This window comes from Podarcis filfolensis (assembly GCF_964270895.1).
Source record: "Podarcis filfolensis genome assembly, chromosome: 17".
Lineage (NCBI taxonomy): Eukaryota > Metazoa > Chordata > Lepidosauria > Squamata > Lacertidae > Podarcis > Podarcis filfolensis.
Window position 1 is genome coordinate 16,229,327 of NC_139621.1, and position 25,095 is coordinate 16,254,421.

Sequence of the window (25,095 nt, forward strand, 5' to 3'; positions counted from 1 at the left end):
TAATAGAATACTTTATTGTTAATTTCAGTTGCTATTTTTTAAAATCTCCTTTCTATTTTTCATCTGCTAGATTTGCATCACACACACACACACACACACGGAAATGAGACTTGTGAATGACCGTATGTGAAATTGGTATTGACTGGTAAAGGACTGATCCATCAACCCCTATCTATTCTATAATATTCATGCTAACCTCCTTGCAAAACAGCCATTCCTATACATCATTTACAAACTTCCAGTTGCGGCTGTTCCGCTGAGTAGGGAAATGCAAACCAGAAATGTTCTGATTTCCCAAAGGCAGCAATGCTTAACTCATTACTGCACGGCCCTTTTAAAAACTATAAATTGCATTATGTTACTGTTGTGACAAGCAAAGTTTAAAACTGAACATCACCACAACCAATGTTTGGAGGGTTTTTTTGGGGGGAGTGGTGGAGATGGTTTTGGTAGTGCAAAGTCATGCATTGTAAACAAGCAAAGTTCTGGCCATATGGTCTTAAAATCTTTGTGGTGGCTTTTAATGGACTCAGATCTTTGCCTTTGAGCTCACTTTAAACAAGCAACAAGGGTACGGCACAAAGAAAGGAAAGCCCTGTGTGTGGATAAAAGCAAGTGATCCACGGTTGAGATCAATGTACAATATTTTCAGTATGTGTGTAGCAACTGCAACAACTAGGAGGAACAGAAGCAGAATAGAACTTTGCCTCATAGAGAGAACACACCGTGAAAAGAGAGACTTTTTCTTTTTTTTTTACTGGTTCATTTGAAAACAAGTACATCTGCAATTGTACGTGTGCGGCCACTTTGTAAACTAGGGATGAAAAATACTTGAAATTTTTCAGAGTTCCACAAAGTGGCTTTGGAGTACATTTCTTGGAAATTTGCATGATTTTACTTATAACGGTAGGTGTATTACATATGCAGATTTTATCTTCTAGGGCAAAAGAACAAAGACAAATGTTACTAGTCAGGACCTGTGGAATCAAATCACTGCTCTTATCAAAGCACGAGAAATTACAAATTCCATAAAGCACATTGTTATTTTTCTAATGTACCCCTGATCCATAATGAGAAGCAATCTAACATATAGATTTTGCATTCAATATCGCTGTCAAAAACTACATTACACATCAAATGTTAATGGCACTGGGGAGTTGGGGTGATTAATACCATAACAAATGGTATATATTACAAATTTTCTTTTGTTCTTTACTCACAATGACGCATACAGCCAGGATTTAACCTTTAAGGGTTAAAGAGTTTAATCAATGTCAATGTCTGATCTTCTGAAGGCGATAAAGAACGGTCTGTCTAGCGATACCCAACAGAACATCACTTTGTCAAGCCACAGAGCGCCCAAAAGCTTGTCAAGTAAGTTACCAGAAACCTCTTTGTGGTTAGAACTCAGCTCCTTCCTGCTTGACCTATTATTTGATATTTGACCACTTGGTTGCAAGACACTTGCTCTTTCCAGCTGAAATGTCACTGGGGCATCTTGTCAGCTCCCCGACATCTCGGCCTGACATACAATTTTACTTTTGTGTGCTACAAGGCAGAAAATGCAGGGCAATGGCCTTGCTTTAAATTCTGTCAGCATCAAAGATGGGCGTCACTCTTGGGTCCTACTACCAACAACAACAACAACAAAAGGAGTCTATTTTGAAGGTCAAAACGGCCATTCCTTTAAAGTCTCTGCAGCTTAAACTAAATTTATTACCTGCAATCCTGGTTTGGGAACTGCCCTTATAAAAAGTACATAAACATATCATCTAAAAGAGAGAGAGAGAGAGAGAGAAATTCCTCCCCGTACAATTGTTTCTACTTTCTTATCAAACACGGACTTGATAAAAGGATGAGTTTGCAATGCCTGCAGGGACTGGATTCCACACTTAACTTAACTTGTTCAAATGGGCAAGTAGTATCATGTAGGTTTACAAGGAGCAACCTGACCTTCTCACATTGACCAGGAGTGACATTATTGTGCAGAAAGAGAAGCAGTCCCATCATTTCTGTTTTGCACAACCTGCTTAAAGTTTGCAACTAAATGCTTGTCTTCAGTTGAGCTGACAAGAGAGGAGAGGGGGCTCACTGAACCATAGCAGGGCTGCCATGAAATGACAGGAATCATTGGCATACATTTCAAATAGCTCTCTCAATCCTATTAAAGTATTGCAGCCCTGTTTTAAAATAGACAAGTATGAAACAACTTTGATAGATAGAGACTAAAATGGCTTATTGATTTCTTTTTTTTAAAAAAAAGTCTGAGGAAAATTACCCAAAATGTGTCATTCTTTAACATTTAAAAATATATTACATAAAAATGAGCTACTGTGATAAATAAAACTTTTCATTATATATATATATATTTTAACGAACTCTTTTTCAGTATGCTGGGAGCGCAGGAACATAGGAACAACCCGTGAACCCCCCCCCCCCCCCGCGATGAATAATGCAAAATTAATGCCACGAAAATGCATAGAAAAATAAGTGCAATTTGAAGGCTCAAAACGTCCAAATAAGCGAGGGTTTTTAATTAGTTACACACATTTATTTATATATAGCTGCTTACAAAAAAATATCAGATCTTAACATCCATTTTGCATTGCTCGTTTGGTGGTGGGTATGAAATTCAGGGTTGAGGAATATGAGGAAATCTGAGAATTAGGTCTGTTGTGTACCAAGGCAAAAGATGTATCGTAATCTGACTCTGCCTTGAGTGGCAAAAAGTCTGGGATGCAATTCTGGTCCAGCTGGGTTAAGGATCTTGAAGATCTAGGGATGCTTAAAGTGTTTTGCGGCTCCTATAAGGCAAAAAGAAAAGGGGAAAAAAATCATAAATAAAATACATCCACATTAGCCATAGGCCAATTAAGAAACAGCATGCTCAAATTCTACGGCATATTAGTACAACCCAATGCATGGTTTAAAGCAGTTTTAAGCCCCATTAATTTCAACAAGCACACTATGATGATCTATGGATTGCAATAGTTAATAATTTTTGAAAACATTATTTGTTTCGCCTAATATTTCGACTACCCTTATTTTCACATTTGAATGCTCTAGTAAAGGTTTTGATTCTCTCATTCCTGTATCTCTGCTGCACTGCTATCATTAAGACTGAAAATTGCTAAATTGCCACAATGAGCTACAAATCCGAACAAGTGGTTTTTCGCACTGTACAGTAAAGTCTTGAATAGTTTTTTCACTTCATTTCTTTTTTAAAAAAAAAAAAAGTTTGATAATGCTGAATTGTGCTTGCCCCTGACCTTTCCTAGTTTAAATTTTTGTCTCATTCTCTGTCTGGAATAAATTAAACATGGTCAGCAACTACATTCCACCCAAATAGGATACAGTCCTGAAGGAATATTAGCTTGCTCATGTTCATTAACATCTACAAAATTTTAGCTACAATTTTCATTGATCAGAGCAAATGAAGCAGATAAAGTATTTGGGTACCATAATCCTACACATTTCTTACTCAGAACTAAGTCCCATCGACTTAATCCTAGGTAAGAGAGCAAAGAGGTTCAGTTTGAATCAGTCTGAAGAATGTATAGGAAGAATGAGTACCTTTAGAACAAGTATCACATACAACCACCGCCGTAAGTAGCAAACACAACTGTATCTAAAATTCGATCTGCACTCCCTCAATAAGAGAATGGCAAATAAGATTTTGTGAATATATAGAATCAGCAAGACTTACAGCAGTGGTAAGTGGCCAATCAGACCAAAAACTGATAGAGGAGTGGACTTGCATGAAGGAATACATCAAAAAACATTGTTCTGGTATTAATATATCAATATGCAATGAATGAAATTTATAGAGTAAAAAATTAAGAATAAATGGGCATAAGATGAGATAGTCAAAAATAATATTGATAACACAGCGAAAAGAAGAAAAGAAACAAAGGAAGTCACATATAGGTGGAGGGAAGTCAAAATTTATGTCTGTATGTTTAGTTTGCATGTTTGTTTTCTTTTTTGTAATCTAAGTTGAGGGGTGTATGTATCTATGTATAATAAGTTTGTTTAGTGTTCTGGTTTGCATTGCATTTATCAATAAAAGTTTTTTAAAAAATCAATCTGCATTAGGGACATGTGCTACTTTAACCAACAGCATCAAAATGCCATGGAATGCATTCGGTGAATTGTATGAGCACCAAAATACAGGCTGCAGTAATGAAGTGGAAGGGAATATTTGGAATTTTGCTACTGTGCGCATCGGGTTTTTGAGCGCTTCCCCCTCCCATTCCCATTACTGCTACTGGGGAGAAGAAGGAGGAAAAATCAATGGGCTGCATCTAACATCTAGTTCAGCAATTTCCTTTGATGTTGGCTCTTTGATTTCCTGATACAACACAAGCTATCTTGTAGCAGGCTGAAAAGGCGGACCTTTAAGAACCACCAGTATGGTTGCAAGTTCAAATGGTTACCCCAAAGAGATATTTAAAAAGCAGTTGTACGCTCAATTCTACAAAGGATTTTGGATTGTGAAGTTTGAGTTAGACAGAAATTAAACTTGCAATCTTTGCTGCGAGTATATTTTGGTCCTACTGCACACAGCATATTGTAGCCAAGTTAAAATCGGTATGTTTATTGCAATGGCAACAGTGACTTCACATATTTGAACATCTTGCTATTCTAATTAGCAAGTTTTAATTATCTAAATGTTTATACAGGATGCTGCAGCAAGAATGCAAAATTTGGATTTCCTGGTTTACTCCAAAGAGAGAAATTCTGATGCTATGTGAAAATGTGCTTTGTTTTAAAATTCCGCTCCAAAAATCAAGGACAATTTGTCATTTTAAATAGGTGCAGTCAATAGGTAAAGGACAGGTTGTTTTGCATATTTGTCAGTGTCATTTTCCGCATGAACTCGCTTATCATTCTGGTTAAAAATCATAATCATTTCTCACATTTTATTTCCCTCAAAACTCAGCCGATTCTTTTTTAAAAAATAAAACAACCTCAAAATCCCAAGCAAGGGGGTAGAAATCAGGTTCCCTCAGAGAGTTGCACAAAAAAAGTATGAAACTTAATGATTGGCAGCTAGTCAATAGACTGTTACAGGAAAAGGCTTCAATGTTTGGCGGTGGTGGAAGGAGGGGAGTCTGGTCTGCTTCAGTTCTCAGGCCCAGGCTGCACCTCCTAGGAAACTGAGGTAGAATAACATCCAACAAATGGAATGGAAATCTGATTGCTCCTGTAGCCTTGACAGATGGAGGAAAAGCTTTCACCGCTATTCATACGAACTGTTTTGATCCAGAACTGCTGTATGCATTTAAAACAAATGAAGAAAACACACACATAGCCCTGAAAGTATAACTTACATTGGAATAACTCAAAATAATATAGGTTTTGGGTTTTTTTTTTTTACTATAACCATGTGTCTATGTGCATCAGATTGTGTTTTTTCTCTCAATATCATTGTGCTCTATCTCTTAGTTGGCAACATTACAGAATTGGAACTTAGAGTCTCTGTGCAGGAGCACCAACAGATCATTTGAACCGGAAACTATGTGCGTATTCGCTGAGACGGCTGTATTTACTGATGGGTTCTGTCCAAGAGGGTGGCTCCATGTTGCAGCAGCTTAGAGGCTAGAGAAGCTATGCAAGTTTGCCCGAGCTTGGCTAAAAAAAGAACTTCTGGGGGTCTTAAAAGGTTGCCTCAAAAGAATGCCCCCCTCCACATCCTACTACAGCTCAGATCAATATTTGGGCAGGAGAAGGATTCTTGGTTTCTCTCTGCTCATTTCTGCCAGCCCCCAAGGCACCCTCCTTTTTACTTATCTGTATACGGCAGTACAGCGGTACCTTGGTTGTCGAATGGCTTGGCTCCCGAAGAGAACGGCTCCTGAACGCGGCAAACCCGGAAGCGAATGTTCTGGTTTGCGAATGTTTTTTGGAAGCCTAACATCCGATGCAGCTTCCGATTGAGTGCAGGAAGCTCCTGCAGCCAATCAGAAACTGCGCTTTGGTTTTCGAACGGTTCCAGGAGTCGAACGGACTCTTGGAACGGATAAAGTTCGACAACCAAGGTACCATTGTATCAGAGAACAGGAAGGAGGAAATTGTTCTTTCACCCTACACTGCCCTAGTGTAGCTCCTAAGGCTTGGAGTCTACCTAACAGTTACCACTAAGCAGCAAGAAGAAGAGGCAGAATCAGGAAGGGGAGACAATTCAAGGCAGGAATTGGTGTCTAAATAGTACAGCAAAACTTCATAAAATGATGCATCTATTGGGATGGGATGGCTGCATTGGACTCTGATTTGGACTACAAAATGTCCTGAGCTGGCACTGATTTCATATACTATTTGGAATTTCCAACACAGTTATATAAATACAGTGGTACCTCACTTTTCTAACGTAATCCGTTCCGGAAGTCTGTTTGAGTTCCGAGGCACTTGCTTCCGGGGTTTTCAGAGTTCCAAAATGTTCGACTACAGAGGCGTTCGAAAACCGAGGTGCCGCTGTATTTTCTGTGGCCACATGTACAGTATACAGTGGTACCTCTGGTTACATACTTAATTCGTTCCGGAGGTCCGTTCTTAACCTGAAACTGTTCTTAACCCGAAGCACCACTTTAGCTAATGGGGCCTCCCGCTGCCAGAGCACGATTTCTGTTCTCATCCTGAAGCAAAGTTCTTAACCCGAGGTATTATTTCTGGGTTAGCGGAGTCTGTAGCCTGAAGCGTATGTAACCCGAGGTACCACTGTATTTTGATATCTACAGTACATTTCTAAACGTTCTTGAATGATGTATCTTGAAATCATCTAACTTCTGCAAGAACCATTTATGTCAGTTAAATGAATTTGCTGCACAATCCAGATTCTTACGGAGGCATCAAGCTACTGTGGTAGAGCAAACACATGCACATACACACTCATACCAACCACACCCAGTTTTTTAGGATTCAGCAACTATCTTGTAGGTAGAGAACCAACATCCCCCAAGGTCAGGTTTGTACTGTGAATGGTAAAACGGGGTGTCTGCAGTTTCTTTACAGACTGCTCTCCTACTACCTTGTTTTCCCATCCAGATTTAGGATGAGCTCTGATGGCCTTAAAAAGGTAAAGGTAAAGGACCCCTGACAGTTAAGTCCAGTCGCGTACGACTCTGGGGTTGCGGCGCTCATCTCGCTTTCCTGGCCAAGGGAGCCGGCGTACAGCTTCTGGTTCATGTGGCCAGCATGACTAAGCCACTTCTGGCGAACCAGAGCAGCGCACGGAAACGCCGTTTACCTTCCCACCGGAGTGGTAGCTATTTATCTACTTGCACTTTAACATGCTTTTGAACTGCTAGGTTGGCAGGAGCTGGGACAGAGCAACGGGAACTCACCCCGTCGCAGGGATTCAAACTGCTGATCTTCCGATTGGCAAGCGTTTCCGTGCGCTCTGGTTTCCGTCACTGTGTCCCATTGCACCAGAAGTGGTTTAGTCCTGCTGGCCACATGACCCAGAAGGCTGTCTGTGGACAAACACCGGCTCCCTTGGCCTGAAAGTGAGATGAGCGCTGCAACCCCATAGTCGCCTTTGACTGGACTTAACCATCCAGGGGTCCTTTACCTTTACCTTGCATCCCTCGACTGTTGGGCAGGTAGACCTGATGGAGATCACTCTACATTGAGGACAATATTTAGTGCAATCCAGAACAGCAGAGCTGCTTCTCAGGCTCTTACGGGAGATGGACCCTGGGCTCTTTCTTCTTGCAGACAAGCAGAAAGACAACTCCGCGGCTCTCTCTTGCAGAACGATGACTATATGCTCTTGAGCGTCCCCCAAGCTTTTATGCAATGTGCTGCCATTATCATTTCATAGCACAACGCTCGACTCTTTATGCAGCTCCAAACACGGAGACGGAAAGACTCTGTTTTCCTCTTTCCTTTTTACACTTTCTATTTGAATCTTGCGGGCCAAGCCTTGTGCTTGTGTTACTGGCCATATTTCTGGGTGCCCATTTTATGGATGAACGGAAGCTTGGCCCTAAATCCAAGCGAGCAGCCTTCTAATGTCCGTACCTCCCCACAGCTAGTTTTACAGGTGGCTGTTTTTCCAAGTGTTACCTCTGCTTCAATCGGTGGAAGCTGGGAGGGGATCAATTAAAAGGAAATAAAAAGGGACGAGATTGTATTGACTAGCAACAGCTTGCTCGCTCAGCCTTTGCAACAGGCTGGAAGGGCCTGTACAGAAAAAAGTTCTCCTGCGACGGACAAAAAACACCGATTAGCCAAACCGTTTTAATTGCCCAATTCGGGAACCCCTTTGCAAGAGATGTACATCTATCTGCTGAATTTCCAGGAGTCTAATTTTTTTGTCAGAGACCTGGAGCCTGATGCAGATCTGTGCTCTGGCAGAAAGAGGAAAGGAGAAACGGGGGGAGAAGAGGGGGAAAAAAAGACTATATTTACATTCACTTTGCCAAACATTAGCATCTTTTTGTCCAATCATTTGAATTCAGAAGGGTTAGGAGAAAACAGCTTAGAGAACAAGGGTTGACACATACAGTGTGAAATCTTAAGGTGCTTGAATGCAATGAGGGAGAAAGTGAGCCCGAACCACATTTCAGCTCCCTAACTGCGCTGCAGCCCGCGTGAACTTTGTGACAGGTCTCTGTCTCTCAGCCACACTTGAGTAGCTTCTGCTGACATTCAGCTGTCAGCCAGCATCCCTTTACCATGCCCCTAACATGCTCTACAGCTTCACCCAATTAACTTGCTTTCACTTGACATTGCAGCAAAAAGCTTCATAATAGGTGGTCAAGGTGCACGGTGCCTGCCTGCCCTCTTAACTGCTCACGCACAGCAAGATGCTTAACTACTTTCCTTCTTCCCAGTTTGCTCCGAAGTGGTGCGACTGTGATTTAGTCATCCCATTTACTAAACCGGGAAGAGAAAGCCAGGATTCAGCAAAGCCACATTTCTCGTTGTATTTTAAATCATGCTTTAAAAATGAAAACAAAACAAAACCAAAGGACCAAAATTTGGCCATCAAAATAATTTGATTTTAAAAATATACATTTGATTTTTATATATACAGGTTTCATGAAATCCTTGCATTTCTATTAGCGACAGAAATGCAGGGAGTGTGGGGCATCCTAATTATTATTTCCAACAATAGCCTTTTATGATACACAAGGATATGGCTAAGGCACAATTAAAGTGTCTTTATGATTCAGCATTCTCACACCAGAAAAATCATTAGACATTTAGATGATTAACTCTATTACATACTCTGTCGAACAGCTGGCAGTATGTTAAGTAAAATAGTGAGCCCCCCTTAAAAAGCATATCAAAGAAAGTAAATGGATTGTAAATCTTTTAAGGGCATTCGGGAAAGATTTAAGATTCAGTTACACCTATTTTAACCCCAGATCATTGGTGAGATTTATTCCCCGCTTTTTTTCTTCTTCGTGATTTAGGTAAATCTCCAGTTTTTATTAGGGTTATTCAAGAGCACAAGTGTCATCTCATACTCTAAGGAAGTTGCGGTAGGCTATGAATGGAAGCCTACTGATCAATATGCTATGGAAGAAATTTAAAGAGAGACCATATATCTGTGGCAGTATGCGGACAATGATCTATTGAACTGAAGGATAAACTCATTGAGACATTAAAAACAAATGTCTTGTTTAAAAATGCATTTTAAGTGTTCCAGGATTGTCTTGCGAGAGAAGGGTCCCCTGCGCAACAAATTCTCATAGCCACCATTGTTTCTGACCCAGCTAATCAAAATGGGTGACATAACCCTTGCTGGCTTTGAAAATGGATCTCTTCATATGCTATATTGGAGGTCAGCATTGTCCATCTCAAAGAGTTTTCTGCTGAAAAGCGTTTGTGAGGGAGTAGAGAGGGGGTGTGCAATGTCCCCTGCTTTGGAGGGAAAGTCACCAGTGGGGAGAAGGGTTTGGTACCACAAACCATGATTCACAGCTCGTATACTTATGAATACTTTCATTCAATGAAGCTGTTCCACCGTAAGTGGGCTGTAGGTTAGAGACAGGTTCAAAACATCTTTCTGCCAGTGTTGTGAGATTACAAGCTGTACGTGCTATCATGCCAGGCACTCTCAAGAGAGCAAAATTCCCTTTCCTTGCTCAAACTACCAATGTTTAGCACTGATTTTGTATCAGAACAACGCCGTCTTGTAAAAAAACAGCCCCCTCCGGGGGGAAAAGAACAATGCTAGTCACATTGTGCCCTTGATAAACCGCTGTTGTATGTAGATAACACTTCTTGATGTGACGGCAATGTGACATTTGCAAAAGAGCATCCCACTGGGATTTCAGAAACTCTTCGGAATTGCTGTTCAAACACCGGGCGCATTATCCAAATTCAACATGCCTGAAGTTCACTCATATTATATATATACATATATACACACACACATATATATATATGGGCCATGCATTTTGTTGGATTAAAACAAACAAACAAAGCAGCTAGCTTTAAAAAATAAAATCTGAGAAGGTGCTACATTCCGTAAATGTATCCTTTATAAAAGCAATAAAATCAGCAAATAGCTTTATGAGGAAATCCAAAAATGCTGCTCTGTATGAAATAATTTGAAGGAACTGCCTGACGGCAAGAAATCTAATCCAAAATTCTAGTACCAGGTGGGGAAGACGCTAGAATTTCTAACTCAATGAAGTACACTTGAGTATCCTCATAAAAGTTAGCTGCTTTTAAAATACCTTTCGATCTGACTTAGATTTTACACACACAGAGTTTTTGGTTTGGTGCAGCAGTAGTGACCTTTGCTTCTCCTCTTGCTCCTGGTGCAAGCAGTTTATGAGCAATACCAATCACTTGTGAGTTTTATAGAACCAGAAATTAAACAGAAAAGTGAATTTATTTTGAAAAGGCATTGCAATGAGAGAGGGAGGGAGGACCCTTAATTGTTATATGAATAACTAGGAGGGGGGAAAGGGTCATACTCTAGGCTCAATTTCAGTTGATGTCTAACAGGCATGCAAGCTTCAAATTATGCTAACTGGGCAAGAAATCAAGCTTATCAGTTATAAACAATTTGAGTGTGGCTGGGCTAGGGTTACAGCTTCTATTGTTTCTGGCCTCATTCATATATACAGTTATACTTCTGGCTGCACCTAAATAAAAACCTAATAATTCAAGGAAAAAAACTATGTATATATACCAATCAGCTGTGGATTGGTACTGACACTGGAAAATCACTTTCCCCCAAAACGGCCAAACAAGCCGAGAGTCACTAAGCAAACGAAAATCAATATTTTCCACATACCAATTGCATCCTAAGGGAATGAACGTTCTAAAAAGGAATTGTCCCCACCCACTCCCGCCTTTTATATGAATGTAAAATCTGTATACAAGAGAGAAAGAGAGGGAGAAAAGAATGTGTGCAAAAGACTCTGCAGATTGATGCAAATGCAGAGGAAGACAAAGAGATATAGGCATTTATAATGTGGTTTTCTTCCAAGTACCTTGTGGTCTCTTATGTGGCTCTTGGCTTCCCTTCCTTACACCAACCTTGTAGGTCAGACCAAGAGACGGTGACCAAGCTCATAGGCAGGCGTGGCTTTCTACCATGCCAACCTATGATTGCCTTCCAGCTGGGAAGCTGCTTCTGGATCAGGTGAAGCTAGCTGGGGAGTAATGGTCAATAGCAGAACCTGCTCCTTAATTCAGATTCACTTGTCCCTTAACACACAGTTGGGTTTAAAGGTCCAGCTTTGGAAGTGATATGTTATGTGCAAGAGTATCTCAAGGCAAATTTTAAAAATGCAGTATAAACACCAACAATTGGGAAACACTTGCCTGCGAGCGTTCCACTGTAAGCAGATGGAAATATCGGCAGGATTTTGATTTCACTTGCAGTGTAACAATTATCATGGGAAATGGGAAACACTTGCCTGCGAGTGCTCCAATTGGAGAACAGCCTTTACCAAAGGTGTCATGTGCTTTGAAGACACTCGACGCAAGGGAGAAACGTGCTAAGAGGAAGGCCCTAGTGTTGTTATACCCATTTTGCTGCAGAAAAATTGAGGTTGAGTAGTGTATGACAACCGTCAAGTATAGCCCAATGTTGCTAGCCTTGTGTGCTGGTGTTTTTTCAGGAAATGCAGCAGGGGTTGAGAACCTGTAGCCCTCTAGATGTTGCTGGATTCCACCTACCAGGGGTGCCAACTTGAATAAAACATGGGGGGGGCAGGTAAGCCCCGTCTCGCATAATCAATTGCATATTGCGGCACACACACTATTTGAATGGCAGTATCCATCAACTTTGGGAGGACCTGGTCCCCTCAAATATTTTATTAGGGAGCTGAAGGGACCTTGACCCCTAGGAGTTGGCTCCTATGTCCCCTATCATCAACTGCAGCCACATGGTCAATAGCCGTGCACGATTGGGGTTGTAGACCAGCAACATCTGTTTCTACAGAATCAAAATCGGGGTCTACAGAATTTTCTTGGTATTATAGAACAGGTTTACACTATAGGTCAACATTTCTGGCCTTCGCGAAGCAGTATGGTTTTGAAAACTTTCTTCAAATGAGTTCTGCCCAAAAACAGGAAACGGGAACATTAAGGAAAAGTACAATTGCTGATTGTAAGAATGGTGATCCAAATGTACAAGCTCAATAAAACAAACATGAAGATGTTACTGCCAGTTCAACAGTCCTGAAACTTGTCAGCAACCAAAGGACCCAAACGGTTGTCTAATAATAGAATATTAAACTTTTGTACCCTTTGAACTTCCTGTCTTCTGCATCACACCCTCACAGACATTTCCAAGTATTTTCATATTATTCCACTTGGATTTCCAGCACAAAACAATGGCTCAGTTGAGAAACATAAAGCATACACCCTAATACTTAATAGCAAAGTCGTCTTATGCATACTGTAGAAGCCAGAACCTCTTCAACTACAAAAATGCTTCAGCGATAGCCTAAACTTTCCAACAGAGCCATGAAATAGTCTTCTCTAGAGGATTTCAAGAGGAGTTTGTGAAAGCTATAAGAGATAATTTACTGGTGGCCTTCCAGATGTTGTTAGACTTCAACTCCCATAATCCCTTGCTATTGACCAAATACTTTTATAATACAAAAATAATGTTATAAGTTGTGTGTACTTGTTTCCCAATTTGATCCTTTTGCATGGTTTGTGGTATTTTAAGCACTTTGTGGTATTTTAAGCACTGTGACTTTCCGTTATTTTTATTGATTTGTAATTCCTTGTTGTAATTGGTAAGTGTAAACTGTTTAACTATTATTTGCTGATATTTAATTCTACTGTTTACTATTACAGTCTAATGGATTGTTGAATGTTGCTTTATTTGATACAACTTGTTTATTTTAAAGTTGTTGTGGCTTTTTTATTGGATCAGATTGTTACTGTGTGTGTGATCTTGGCCGTCTATTTTGTTGTCTTCAGTTGTAAACTGCCTTGTGTGTAGTAATATAGAAAGGTAGTATACAAATTAAAAGTAGAATGAAATGCCCAGGGCTTTTAGGAATTGGAGTCCGACAACCATCTCTGTTGCAGGCTATGCTGTTTTAGGGCTTGAAGGCTAAACTAAATAGCTGCTCTTCAAATAGCAAGCATGACAATGGGGTCGCACCTTGTCCCAAGGTAGGTTGCAAGAGTGACAACACCACCGCTATTTCTTCGTTTCTTTGAAGTCTGTATAAGAGAAAGGATAGGGTGAGGAAAAACCAAAGGGGAACGGCTTGATAGATTATAAAACGTGGGTCCCATGTGGTCACTTGGGATTAAAAGTCCTCAGTCTGAAATGAGTGAGTAATCTATTGAGAGTCATAAGTTCCATGGTTATCACCAGCATCTGTGATGAATACCAGATTTTATCAGGAGCTGGAGTAGGTGAAGTGTGCATCATTTCTTGTTTGTTTGTGCAAAAAGTGCTTGCATGAGCAGCATGACACCTGAGGTACTCAGGAAAGACCAGCAACACCCGGTTTTTAGCAGAAATGAGCCAGAGACTGGACCATCTGAACTCAGTTGTAGGCACTTTTTACAGCAAAGGGTGGGACCCCACTACCACCAGATCAAACGTGAGTTTGCTAATATGTTTGAAGAGCATTTGCATGCCCATAACATGCACACACACACACACACACACACACACACACGGCCTCAGATGAGTGCTGGACTTAGGTACATTCATACTCTGCAAAAACTCTTCTGACATTAATGAAAAGGTGAAACGGAGCCATAGTGGAAGTTCAAGGATCTGTCTTTTGCTGCAACACATAAAGTGGCCCTCACACATTTCTGTAGTGACCCAGAAACAGAAGTCTGGTGAAATGGGGAGCGCTTGGCTATGTTCTGTATGTTCTGGCTTTATTGAGACACAGAAAAAGGAGGAAAGAGTCAAGGTAGCATTAGCATGGATAGGTCATTTGGATTACCTCAATTCAGGTGTCATCGGAGTACATGAACCAGAGTCTTTTGGCAGCCTAACTAGGCTTTCACTTCTTACAAAAATGTCTCCGTTGATTGATAACCCCAGAACAAATTTTACTTTCTTTTGTGTTTAACCCACGGTTTAGCGCTGGATAATGGATGCTTCTAGCCCTCTATCTTGAAATAGCTTCTTCAAAAGGAAGGAGGAAATGCCGAAGTAAAAGTCCTTGACACCAGAAAGAAGTAAATTTATCTACCTTTGTACAGAATAGTCTTTTCTTGTGCAAAGCCAGCTCAATTATGTTCTCAGCTCTATTCTCTCTTAAAAACTTTCTACTCGGGGTTAAACATCCTGATCCAGTTTTCAACACAACAGCTTTCCCGCTTCTTACAAGCTTTTCATTCCCACTGCAACCTAGACAGTATTGTCGGATCTTTGTATCATGGCGTGTCAGACACTGTCACTTGGCAGACAAATGGGACGGAGGCAGATTGGAAAAAGGCAGGTACAATGGACAGAGCAAAGAGCACAGAAAACTAAGACACCTGCTTACTTGCCCATCAATTGTGACACTACTGTTAAGGAAATGTGGTGACGTTATTCTGTTCTATTCTATTGTGGTAAAATTCAAAGAAAAATTATGTCCAGGAAGAAAACCTCAAATCACTTTTGTTTGTTTTTTTACATGCAAGATATTATTTGACTAAAGCTAGGTATCTGAGTTAATTTTCAATAAGCAAGTTCCTCTTAGTTATATTGGCAAAATACAACATGACCCACAAAATGCTAGGAACTTTGCTGTGGGATAGAATAGCAGTTGATGACTAGAGTGTACCCAATGCTAGCTGCTGAGATATGAAATAGCATGCTGACACTGTGAAGGAGGAGGATCACTGTACGAACCGATTTTCAAAATATAATAATAATAATAATAATAATAATAATAATAATAATAATAATGTATTTATATGCCACCCAACTGACCGGGTTACCCCCTCACACACGCAATCAAAACTCACTGCAGGCAAGCAACCTTGCCCTGGGCCCCCCAACCTCGCTCACTACCAATGAAAACTAATAAATGAATAGAAAGAAAAGCTACCCAAGTTTCTTGTTGTCATTTAGTCGTGTCCGACTCTTCGTGACCCCATGGACCAGAGCATGCCAGGCACTCCCACAGTTTGGTCAAACTCATGTTCGTAGCTTCGAGAACACTGTCCAACCATCTCGTCCTCCGTCGTCCCCTTCTCCTTGTGCCCTCCATCTTTCCCAACATCAGGGTCTTTTCCAGGGAGTCTTCTCTTCTCATGAGGTGGCCAAAGTCTTGGAGCCTCAGCTTCAGGATCTGTCCTTCCAGTGAGCACTCAAAGCTGATTTCCTTAAGAATGGATAGGTTTGATCTTCTTGCAGTCCATGGGGCTCTCAAGAGTCTCCTCCAGCACCATAATTCAAAAGCATCAATTCTTTGGCGATCAGCCTTCTTTATGGTCCAGCTCTCATTTCCATACATCACTACTGGGAAAACCATAGCTTTAACTATACGGGCCTTTGTTGGCAAGGTGATGTCTCTGCTTTTTAAGATGCTGTCTAGGTTTGTCATCGCTTTTCTCCCAAGAAGCAGGCGTCTTTTAATTTCGTGACTGCTGTCACCATCTGCAGTGATCATGGAGCCCAAGAAAGTAAAATCTCTCACTGACTCCATTTCTTCCCCTTCTATTTGCCAGGAGCTGATGGGACCAGTGGCCATGATCTTAGTTTTTTTGATGTTGCATACACCAAACAAAAGAATGCAACTTTAACACCCCCCTTCTTCCCCCTCTCTTCTCCCCCACCCTTATACTGTGTACAACATTGATGTCTCACATTGAATGTAACTGATCAGTAGGAAAGACTCCACGGGCTGAAAATAGAGACAACTCATGTGCTTTTGTAACCCAAGATCTTTAATAATAATAATAATAATTTAAAAAAGAAAAGGCCTGTTCTTCTGCTGCCACCCTCCGGATGGGGGACAAAGAGAAGGGCCTCGGGAGACAAGCACAAGGTCCGGGTTGGTTTGTATGGGGGAGAGGAGGTCCTTAAGGTATTGAGGTCCTGAGACATGCAAGGCTTTATAGATCAACACCAGCACTTTGAATTGGGCCCAGAAACTAATCAGCAGCCAGTGCAATTGTGCCAGAACTGGTGTAAGACTCTTGGCTTTCTGATGTTCAGTTACAAGTGCCAACACGACATTATTAATATGCCAACACAACAAAAAGTTGGAAGAGGCGTTCATAATACACCAGTTAAGGTTTACAAGCAATACTTATTTGGGGTTTACCTACAAAGCCCATGACCACGTGCAGAGGCTTTGTGACCCGCAGGTTGGGGGAAAACACTGCTACAATCTTCAGTGATTCCATTTATTGCTCATCTTCCAGTTCTGAGTGTTTACACCATACATTAAAAACTTGGGATGGACTGGGGTTTACTGCTGGTGTATGGACAACCCTTCGGACTAACAGTCTACCAACCTGAACTGAGAGAAGTGGTCTCAGATTTGGCTCAGCAAGAAAACAGTGATATCTACTTCCATTAGCACAAAAGTCTGCCCTTTGGCAACCTTCTTTTTAAGAACATTCACCAGGAAGTCATTTCGCTTCGTGGTGGGATTTGGGGTTGAGTGCTAGAGCCAGAATAGGGATTCTGTTGGGTGTATTACAGAGCTCAGTGGCAGGGCACACGCAGAAAGTCACAGGTTTGGCCTTTGACATCTTCAGTTAGACAGCAGGTGATGTGAAAGAAAGCTCTGTGTGCCAGAAGAGAAAATACCGAGCTACATGGACAAATAAGTCTACCCTGGTATAAGGTAGCTTTCTGTGTTTCTAGGATGAGGACCCTGGGCTTTCTGTTATGGAGGAAGCTCAATAAATATGCTGAAATTGTCTTGTCCAGGGCTGTTCAGTTCTTCGTGGATGCTAACTATGGAGCCTAGCATATGGGGCGGGTTGCACTCATAGAATCATAGAATTGTAGAGTTGGAAGGGACCCAAAGGGTAATCTAGTCCAACCCCCTGCAATGCAGGAATCTCAACTAAAGCATCCATGACAGATGGCCATCCAACTTCTTCTTAAAAACCTCCAAGGAAGGAGAGTCCACAACCTCCCAAGGGAGACTGTTCCACTGTCAAACAGCTCTTACTGTCAGAAACTTCTTCCTGATGTTGAGTCGGAATCTCCTTCCTTGTAATTTGAAGCCATTGGTTTGAGTCCTACTCTTCAGAGCAGGAGAAAACAAGCTTGTTCCCTCTTCCATCTGATGGCCCTTGAGATGCCTGAAGTTAGCTATCACATTTCCTTTCCTTTCCAGGCTAAACATATCTAGCTTCTTCAAGCGTTCCTCATAAGGGCCGGTTTCCAGACCCTTGATAATCTTGATCAGGGAACCTCAATAAATACGCTGGAGCTGTTTTGCCCAGGGCTGTTCAGGACTTTGTGGGTGCTTTGACAACCATGGGGGGCCTAGCATATGGAATGGGTTGCATTCTTGACTGGGAGACTTTCCGTTGACTCCCTAGTAATGGTCAGGCCAGGCTATCTCAAGGTTCACCTGTATCTTCATATACATACCCAGACCCTGAGATCTTCATCAAAGTCCCTTCTTCATTTGCACTTGACCAGGTGAGGTGCTGCTACAGAAGGATGACCATTTTGAGGATGGTGCCCCAACTCTGGAATGTCGTCCCCAGAGAGGCTCACCTGGCACCTCATTTTATGCTTTTTCAGCAGGGAAGGACATTATATCCCATCATGCAGAGTTCATTTAGTCCCATGGTTTACCTGGATACTGATGGCTGTAAAGCAAGAATGCTGGAATGCAAGTGGCAGAAAACAGTGCAATGCTCATCCTCTATCACTGATTTTATGGAGTGCGGTCCGGTGAAGTTCTTGGAGTGCCTTGGGACTTTTTCCAACATGGCAGGCAAGGCAATGTTTAAAAAAACCCTTGGAGGCATGTTGTGACATGTTTACTAAGCACCTTGAGAGTAAAATAACTCGCATCTGCAGCAACTTGGATATAACTGTTTTGACAGCTCGGCCTAAGGACATGTTTAGAGCACTGCCTCTTCCTATTTTATTAGATGACTTTTAGTTATTATGGCTTCAGGACATGGACAAGGAGAAATCTGGCCTCCCAGCTGTTTGTTCAATCCTTGGCTTCTTGGCTCGTAACACCTAGCAGGATGGGACTGGATAGCTGGTTCCAGGAGACAGTGAATGTCTCCTAGTGAGAAAAAATGGTCCCAGCTGCCTTTGAAGGGCATGGTGGCCTGGCCTCCTTAGAAGATTGCAATAGCTATCAGTTACCCACTGATACTCCCCTCTGGGGTCATTGTGCTTCAGTGCTTTCATTCCTAACTGGAAGGACAGTACGTGGTGGTGGTGGTGATGGAAGACAGTGGTATTTATGTTATGGGATGGAGATATTATCAGTATGCTGATGGCACAACTCTATTTTCTCTTCTCACCTAATTTGGATGAGACAGCAGAAATGTTATTTTTTTGATACCTAAAGGGCTGGGTAAAAGCCAACATACCAGGGATGGGGAACCGAGGTAAATAACTATTCTACAAACCACTGTTGTAAATCTGTATCGTCTTCCTCTTCTCTGGAAGGTTCAGGAGGAAGAGGGGGAGGCAGTCCCCACCATTTCTCTGCAGTCCAGTCCCTGACACCCCAGCCACTCTGGGCGGCTCCCAACAAAATACTAAAAACACAGTTAAACACCAACCACGCAAAACTTCCTTGGACAGGTCTGCCTTCGGATGTCTTCTAAAAGTTATTTATCTCCTTGACATCTGAAGGGAGGGCATTCCACAGGGTGGGTGCCACTGCCGAGAAGGCCCTCTGCCTTGTTCCCTGTAACTTCGCTTTTCACAGTGAGGGAACCACCAGAAGACCCTCAGAGGTGGGCCTCAGTGTCTGGGCTGAATGATTGGGATGGAGCTGTGTTGGTCTGCTGTGTTGTTGTCTAGTCGTTTAGTCATGTCCGTCTTTGTGACCCCATGGATCAGAGCACGCCAGGCACTCCTGTCTTCCACTGCCTCCCGCAGTTTGGTCAAATTCATGCTGGTAGCTTCGAGAACACTGTCCAAACATCTTGTCCTCTGTCATCCCCTTCTCCTTGTGCCCTCATTCTTTCCCAACATCAGGGTCTTTTCCAGGGACTCTTCTCTTCTCTTGAGGTGGCCAAAGTATTGGAGCCTCAGTTTCAGGATCTGTCCTTCCAGTGAGCACTCAGGGCTGATTTCCTTAAGAATGGATAGGTTTGATCTTCTTGCAGTACATGGGACTATCAAGAGTCTCCTCCAGCATCATAATTCAAAAGCATCAATTCTTCGGCGATCAGCCTTTTTTATGATCAGACTTCTTTACACAAAAGCTCACACCAATAACAAACTTAGTTGGTCTCTAAGGTGCTACTGGAAGGAATTTTGTTTGTTTGTTTTGATGGGGATGGAGACACTCCTTCAGGTATATAGGGATGAGGTCGTTTAGGGCTTTAAAGGTCAGCACCTACACTTTGAATTATGCCCGGAAACCAACTGATGATTTAAAAGGAATACCAAACAAACAGTGACTGCAGAGACTTTTTCATTCAATTGGAAAAAAATTCTGGAAAGTACAGTTAATGAGCACCTGTCCAATTTCAACAGGGATGCTGTCAGGAATATAGCTATCTCCGCCTTGAACTGCGGAGGGCCTTCCTTATATGTGAGTACCAAAATCCTGAACCTGGCCCTCCAGGAGTTTGACAACCAGTTCAAATCCCATAAACGAGGTGTTATACGCTGAACATGGTTTTTCCTTCCCCCCCCCATCAAATACAATGCAACATGTTTTGAGACTGCTCAGAAATTGTGATCAGTCCAAATAATGTTATTAGGTTGCTCACAAGGTAGATGTGAACATAGCTTGCTGGTACTTAAAACAACTTTAATTATAGTTTTCTGTAAAGAACCTGTGGAAATGTACCAAATGTACTCAGCTTCCCTCTCCATATATGTTAAAATCCAAAATGAGTTAAGGCATCCTTTGTATTTTAGCATCCTTCATCTCACTGAGGTAATTTCAACAGATCTAGCTTGCTAAATATACCAACTCCCTGTATCATCTCAGTAAGAGAACTGGGTTCTTCTTCAAATATTACCACAAAATAAGTTTTACCACCTAAAATTTTCTCTCGCAAAAGTGAAGCTACATTGGGACATTTAAAATAAGGAAGCAGTATGTTACTCTAAACTTTACTTATCTGCAGGTGTAAATACATAAGTCTAATAATAAGAGTTCTCACTGAGAAAAGTGTTACTTATATTAAAATATTAAAACTATTTAATGAGCTTTCTCTCACTGCCCTCCAAAAAAGTAAGTTTAAGTGTGTGCCTTAACCCGCTTGAGGCAAAGGAAGTTTCAAACATATTGGATTTGAAACTAGCCATTATTTCCCATGTTGCAAAAATGGCAATTTTATTTCCCGACAGCAAATGAAACTGTCAGGAAAATTTAGATGCAATAAAACTGTGTGGTTAAACCAACATGCTGGATTTGGACTAAAACTGAATTAAAGGAATTAAAATTAAGCATTATGTCAGTCAAAGTTTATAAAAACTTTATTAAAATAGGGATATTTGGTGGGAAAACCTGGGAGTTTGGGCCTCGGCGAAGCCCAACAGGACCTGTCCATTTCATCTCTATCAATTGTGTCACATTTGGAATTTGCACAATGAAAAATATTTTGCATAAGTGCCTTGCTCCTGGCAACCTTTCCACCTTTATAAAAAGTTGTCAAGGCAGTGTGTGACTTTCGCGGTGCAGAGTTTGAGAATGGTGGCTTCACTCCAAGGCTAGCTAATAACGGCTGACATGCACTGGAACCTAGAGGCCTAAATCAACATTGTTTTCACAGCTGTAATTAAGCCACCTAATCAGAAGCACATTTTGACGGGACAGTTTCTGGAAGCCAGACATTATAATTTCTTATGCCTGGAGCGCAGTGGCTCATGAGAGGTCCTCATTTAATTTCAGTTTGTGTGTGAGTGTGTGTGCGTGTGTTTTAAAAGAGGCAGTAAAAAGAAAATACTATTTGGAGGGTGGTGGTGGGGGAGGTGGCGGGAAAGCAGGGCGCATCTGTTGAAATGAAGCAGGCCTATGTGTTTGTGTCTTGACCAACTTGCAACCCACCCTCCTCCGGCCGTGCGCCGAGTCCCCGTCTCTCGGGTGGCAGCTGTGCGCAGTGAGAATAGGGACCTCTGCCAAGATCAACAGATGAGCTGGTCTGAACCGGCTCTCTGTGTGTTCCAATTGTAAATTGTGCTGGTGATGATTAGAGAACTCCAACACAGGATGTTGACTCTTAAAACTGTCCAGAGAAAATAAGTTTTGGGTTGCTTTCCTTCGAATTCAGTAAAAAAAAAAAAAAACACAGCGGGGCAGGGGAGTGGGAGGGGAGGGGAAAGAAAAAAGTAAACCCTTTTTGTGACTTGGTGCGCAGAGTCGAGTCTCTGGCTGTCAGATGATTCCTCTAACATGAATTCACACGAATCAAATAGCCGTGTTGTTTTTATAAAAAGATATAAAAGGCCCTCGCAATGTTCCCACAGCAAGACCCGTCATCTCGAAGTGTTTATAGAAGAGGACCGCTGCTGAGAGCACTTCTTTAAGAAGCAAACCCAAAGTGTTTTGCATGCGACACCACCTGCTAAAAGGGAGAGGTACCTGCAACTCCTTCAGTACCTAGAAGCTGGTTAGCACTTGTTATGACTTACCTATGCCCTGGTCACACTGAACTGTCATCTCGCCCATGCTCTGTGGAACTGCTGCAATGGGGATCTTTAAACATAAACTTTCAACCTCAGAGGCCACAGTAAGACTATCACTATGAAAGCCCTAGTCACTGGGGTCTGATTACGTTTAGTTCTGCATTTTAATTGCATATGGCTTCTATTAACTCGCCCATTTGCCTTATAGGCAACGTTTTAATCAAATTACTACAATTTTCAAATATGCTACGATAGCTTGACAAGGTAAAAGTTCACATGCCTAGCATACGTGGAATAGCAAAAAAAAACAAAAACAAAAAAAACCCCCAACAACTTCATATCGAAGAGGAAATAATTTTTATAGACACACACACAAAGCAGGAAAATTTGTTGTCAAATTATTCTGTTGCTGTTTGTCCTCATGAGGGCAGTAAAGTTAAGGGACCCCTGACCGTTAGATCCAGTCACGGACAACTCTGGGGTTGTGGAGCTCATCTCGCTTTATCGGCTGAGGGAGCCGGCGTACAGCTTTTCGGTGTGGCCAGCAGGACTAAGCCGCTTCTGGCGAACCAGAGCAGCGCACGGAAACGCCGTTTAACTTCCCACCAGAGCGGTACCTATTTATCTACTTGCATTTTGACGTGCTTTTGAACTGCTAGGTTGGCAGGAGCAGGGAGCGAGCAACAGGAGCTCACCCCGTCGCGGGGATTCGAACCGCCGACCTTCTGATCGGCAAGTCCTAGGCTCTGTGGTTTAACCCACAGCGCCACCCGTGTCCCCATGAGGGCAGTAGGGATGGGGAATTTTGATACTGTAGGCCAAACACCCACTGCCACTCTATCTAACCCTCCAGATTCTGCCCCAAGCTCCACTCCTAATTGGCCATGTGCCACACGGTCCCTGAAGGCTTCTGCCCAGTTGAAATAAGTCCTTGAACTGCAATACTGCAATACCTTTTGCTTGCTTGCCTGGCTGGAAAGATGAGTGGGTGGAATTCAGTGACACGATAATACATTGGATACCTCTGGTTGCGAACGGGATACATTCCGGAGGCCCGTTCGCAACATGAAAAGCCCATAACCTGAAGCACTGTATCTGCGCAGGTGTGCGGCACGATTTAGCGCTTCTGCGCATGCGGCGAAACCCGGAAGTAACCCTTTCCGGTACTTCCGGGTCGCCGCGGGACGCAACCTGAAAAAACGTATCATGAAGCAAACATAACATGAGGTATAACTATACTACAGTTCCTCCAGCGCAAGCATTTCTGCTTGACAGATGGAATCATGGAATTGTAGAGTTGGAAGGGACCCGAGCGTCATCTAGTCCAACGCCCTGCAATGCAGGAATCTCAGCTAAAACATCCATGACAGATGGCCATCCAACCTCTGCTTGAAAACCTCCAAGGAAGGAGACCGTTCCAATGTCAAACAGCTCTTACTGTCAGAAAGTTCTTCCTGATGTTGAGTCGGAATCTCCTTTCTCGTACAGTCGTACCTTGGTTGTTGAACGCCTTAGTTGTCAAACAAATCAGCTCCTGAATGATCAAAACCCAGAAGTGAGTGTTCCGGTTTTTGAACATTTTTTTGGAAGCCGAAAATCCGATGCAGCTTCTGACTGGCTACAGGAGCTTCCTGCAGCTAATCAGAAGCCACGCTTTGGTTTCTGAACGTTTTGGAAGTCGGATGGACTTCCGAAACAGATTCCGTTCGACTTCCAAGGTGCAACTGTAATTGAAGCCATTGGTCTGAGTCCTACCCTCCAGAACAGGACTTTTAATAAGTCTTTGTAATTTTCTTCTTTTTATTTCAGCTTTGTGAAGCATCTGCCATTTAATCATATACAGTGGTACCTCAGGTTACATACGCTTCAGGTTACATATGCTTCAGGTTACATACGCTTCAGGTTATAGACTCCACTAACCCATAAATATTACCTCAGGTTAAGAACTTTGCTTCAGGATGAGAACAGAAATCGTGCTCTGGCGGCGCTGTGGCAGGCCCCATTAGCTAAAGTGGTGCTTCAGGTTAAGAACAGTTTCAGGTTAAGAACAGACCTCCAGAACGAATTAAATACTTAACCTGAGGTACCACTGTACACTCCATGCAGCAGTAGCAATTGCAAAAGACGCCTCGCTAGAGGGAAGGGAGCATTTCTCAGCACTTAGCATTGCAGTTCCTGGGAAAATGCAATGTCCCTATGACCAAAGAGCTGTGCAGAAGAGACTTGTCAGGATCCCAACAATAAATGAGTAATACTTTTGTTGGCTGTGCTCAAAACTATCTGAGAAGGCCCTCAGATCTATGATTCATAACAACATTGTTTCCCCCCAAACATTCTCAGACTGCCTGTCCAAAGGTCTCCTGAATTGTGTCATCTCTACCTAGCTCAGCTTGTGGCATTTCATCACAACGACACCTCACGGAAAACAAATGAAATAAATACCACACACAAAACCGCATAAAAGCATTAATGACACAGGCGGCGGTTGGATTGCGACATTAGTGGGGATTTGCATCCAAAAGCAACAACTCTTGATATTTCCAGTGGTAGGATGACAGCCCAGCTCTTTCTCCAGCTGTTATCTCACTTGCAACCATCTTCTCCTGAGGTTCATAATTCTTCCCCGCCCCCTTGATCTGAAGCTGTCCTCCTGACCCCGGAACATTCCCATCCCCTCTTCATGCATGCAATCCCCGTCTCCTCAGGTTCTCTCACTCAATCCTCCCCCTAATTCTTTTTCGCCCGTTTCCCCTCTCTTTTGTGATACTATCTAGATTCCAAACGTTTGAGTAATTGCTGGGAATTCCTCCCAATATGCAATATAATTGCATAACTCTTTGTCTGCGGCCAGGTGGACATTTTTTCATTCTTTGTGCACAGAAACTTCAGCATTC

The 25,095-nt window shown here is 42.2% G+C and overlaps 1 protein-coding gene across 4 annotated transcripts in view; it reads right to left on the bottom strand.

Annotated features, from left to right (window-relative positions):
- Positions 1-2,513: 2,513 nt before the first annotated feature.
- Positions 2,514-25,095, bottom strand: part of CCDC171 (coiled-coil domain containing 171) — a 203,550-nt gene continuing 180,968 nt past the window's right edge. For all 4 annotated transcript variants that reach the window (XM_083592876.1, XM_083592874.1, XM_083592875.1 and 1 more), the window contains one exon: positions 2,514-2,804. In XM_083592876.1, the coding sequence (XP_083449002.1) occupies positions 2,589-2,804 (216 nt within the window). In that variant the 3' untranslated portion in view covers positions 2,514-2,588. The remainder of the gene's footprint in view (positions 2,805-25,095) is intronic.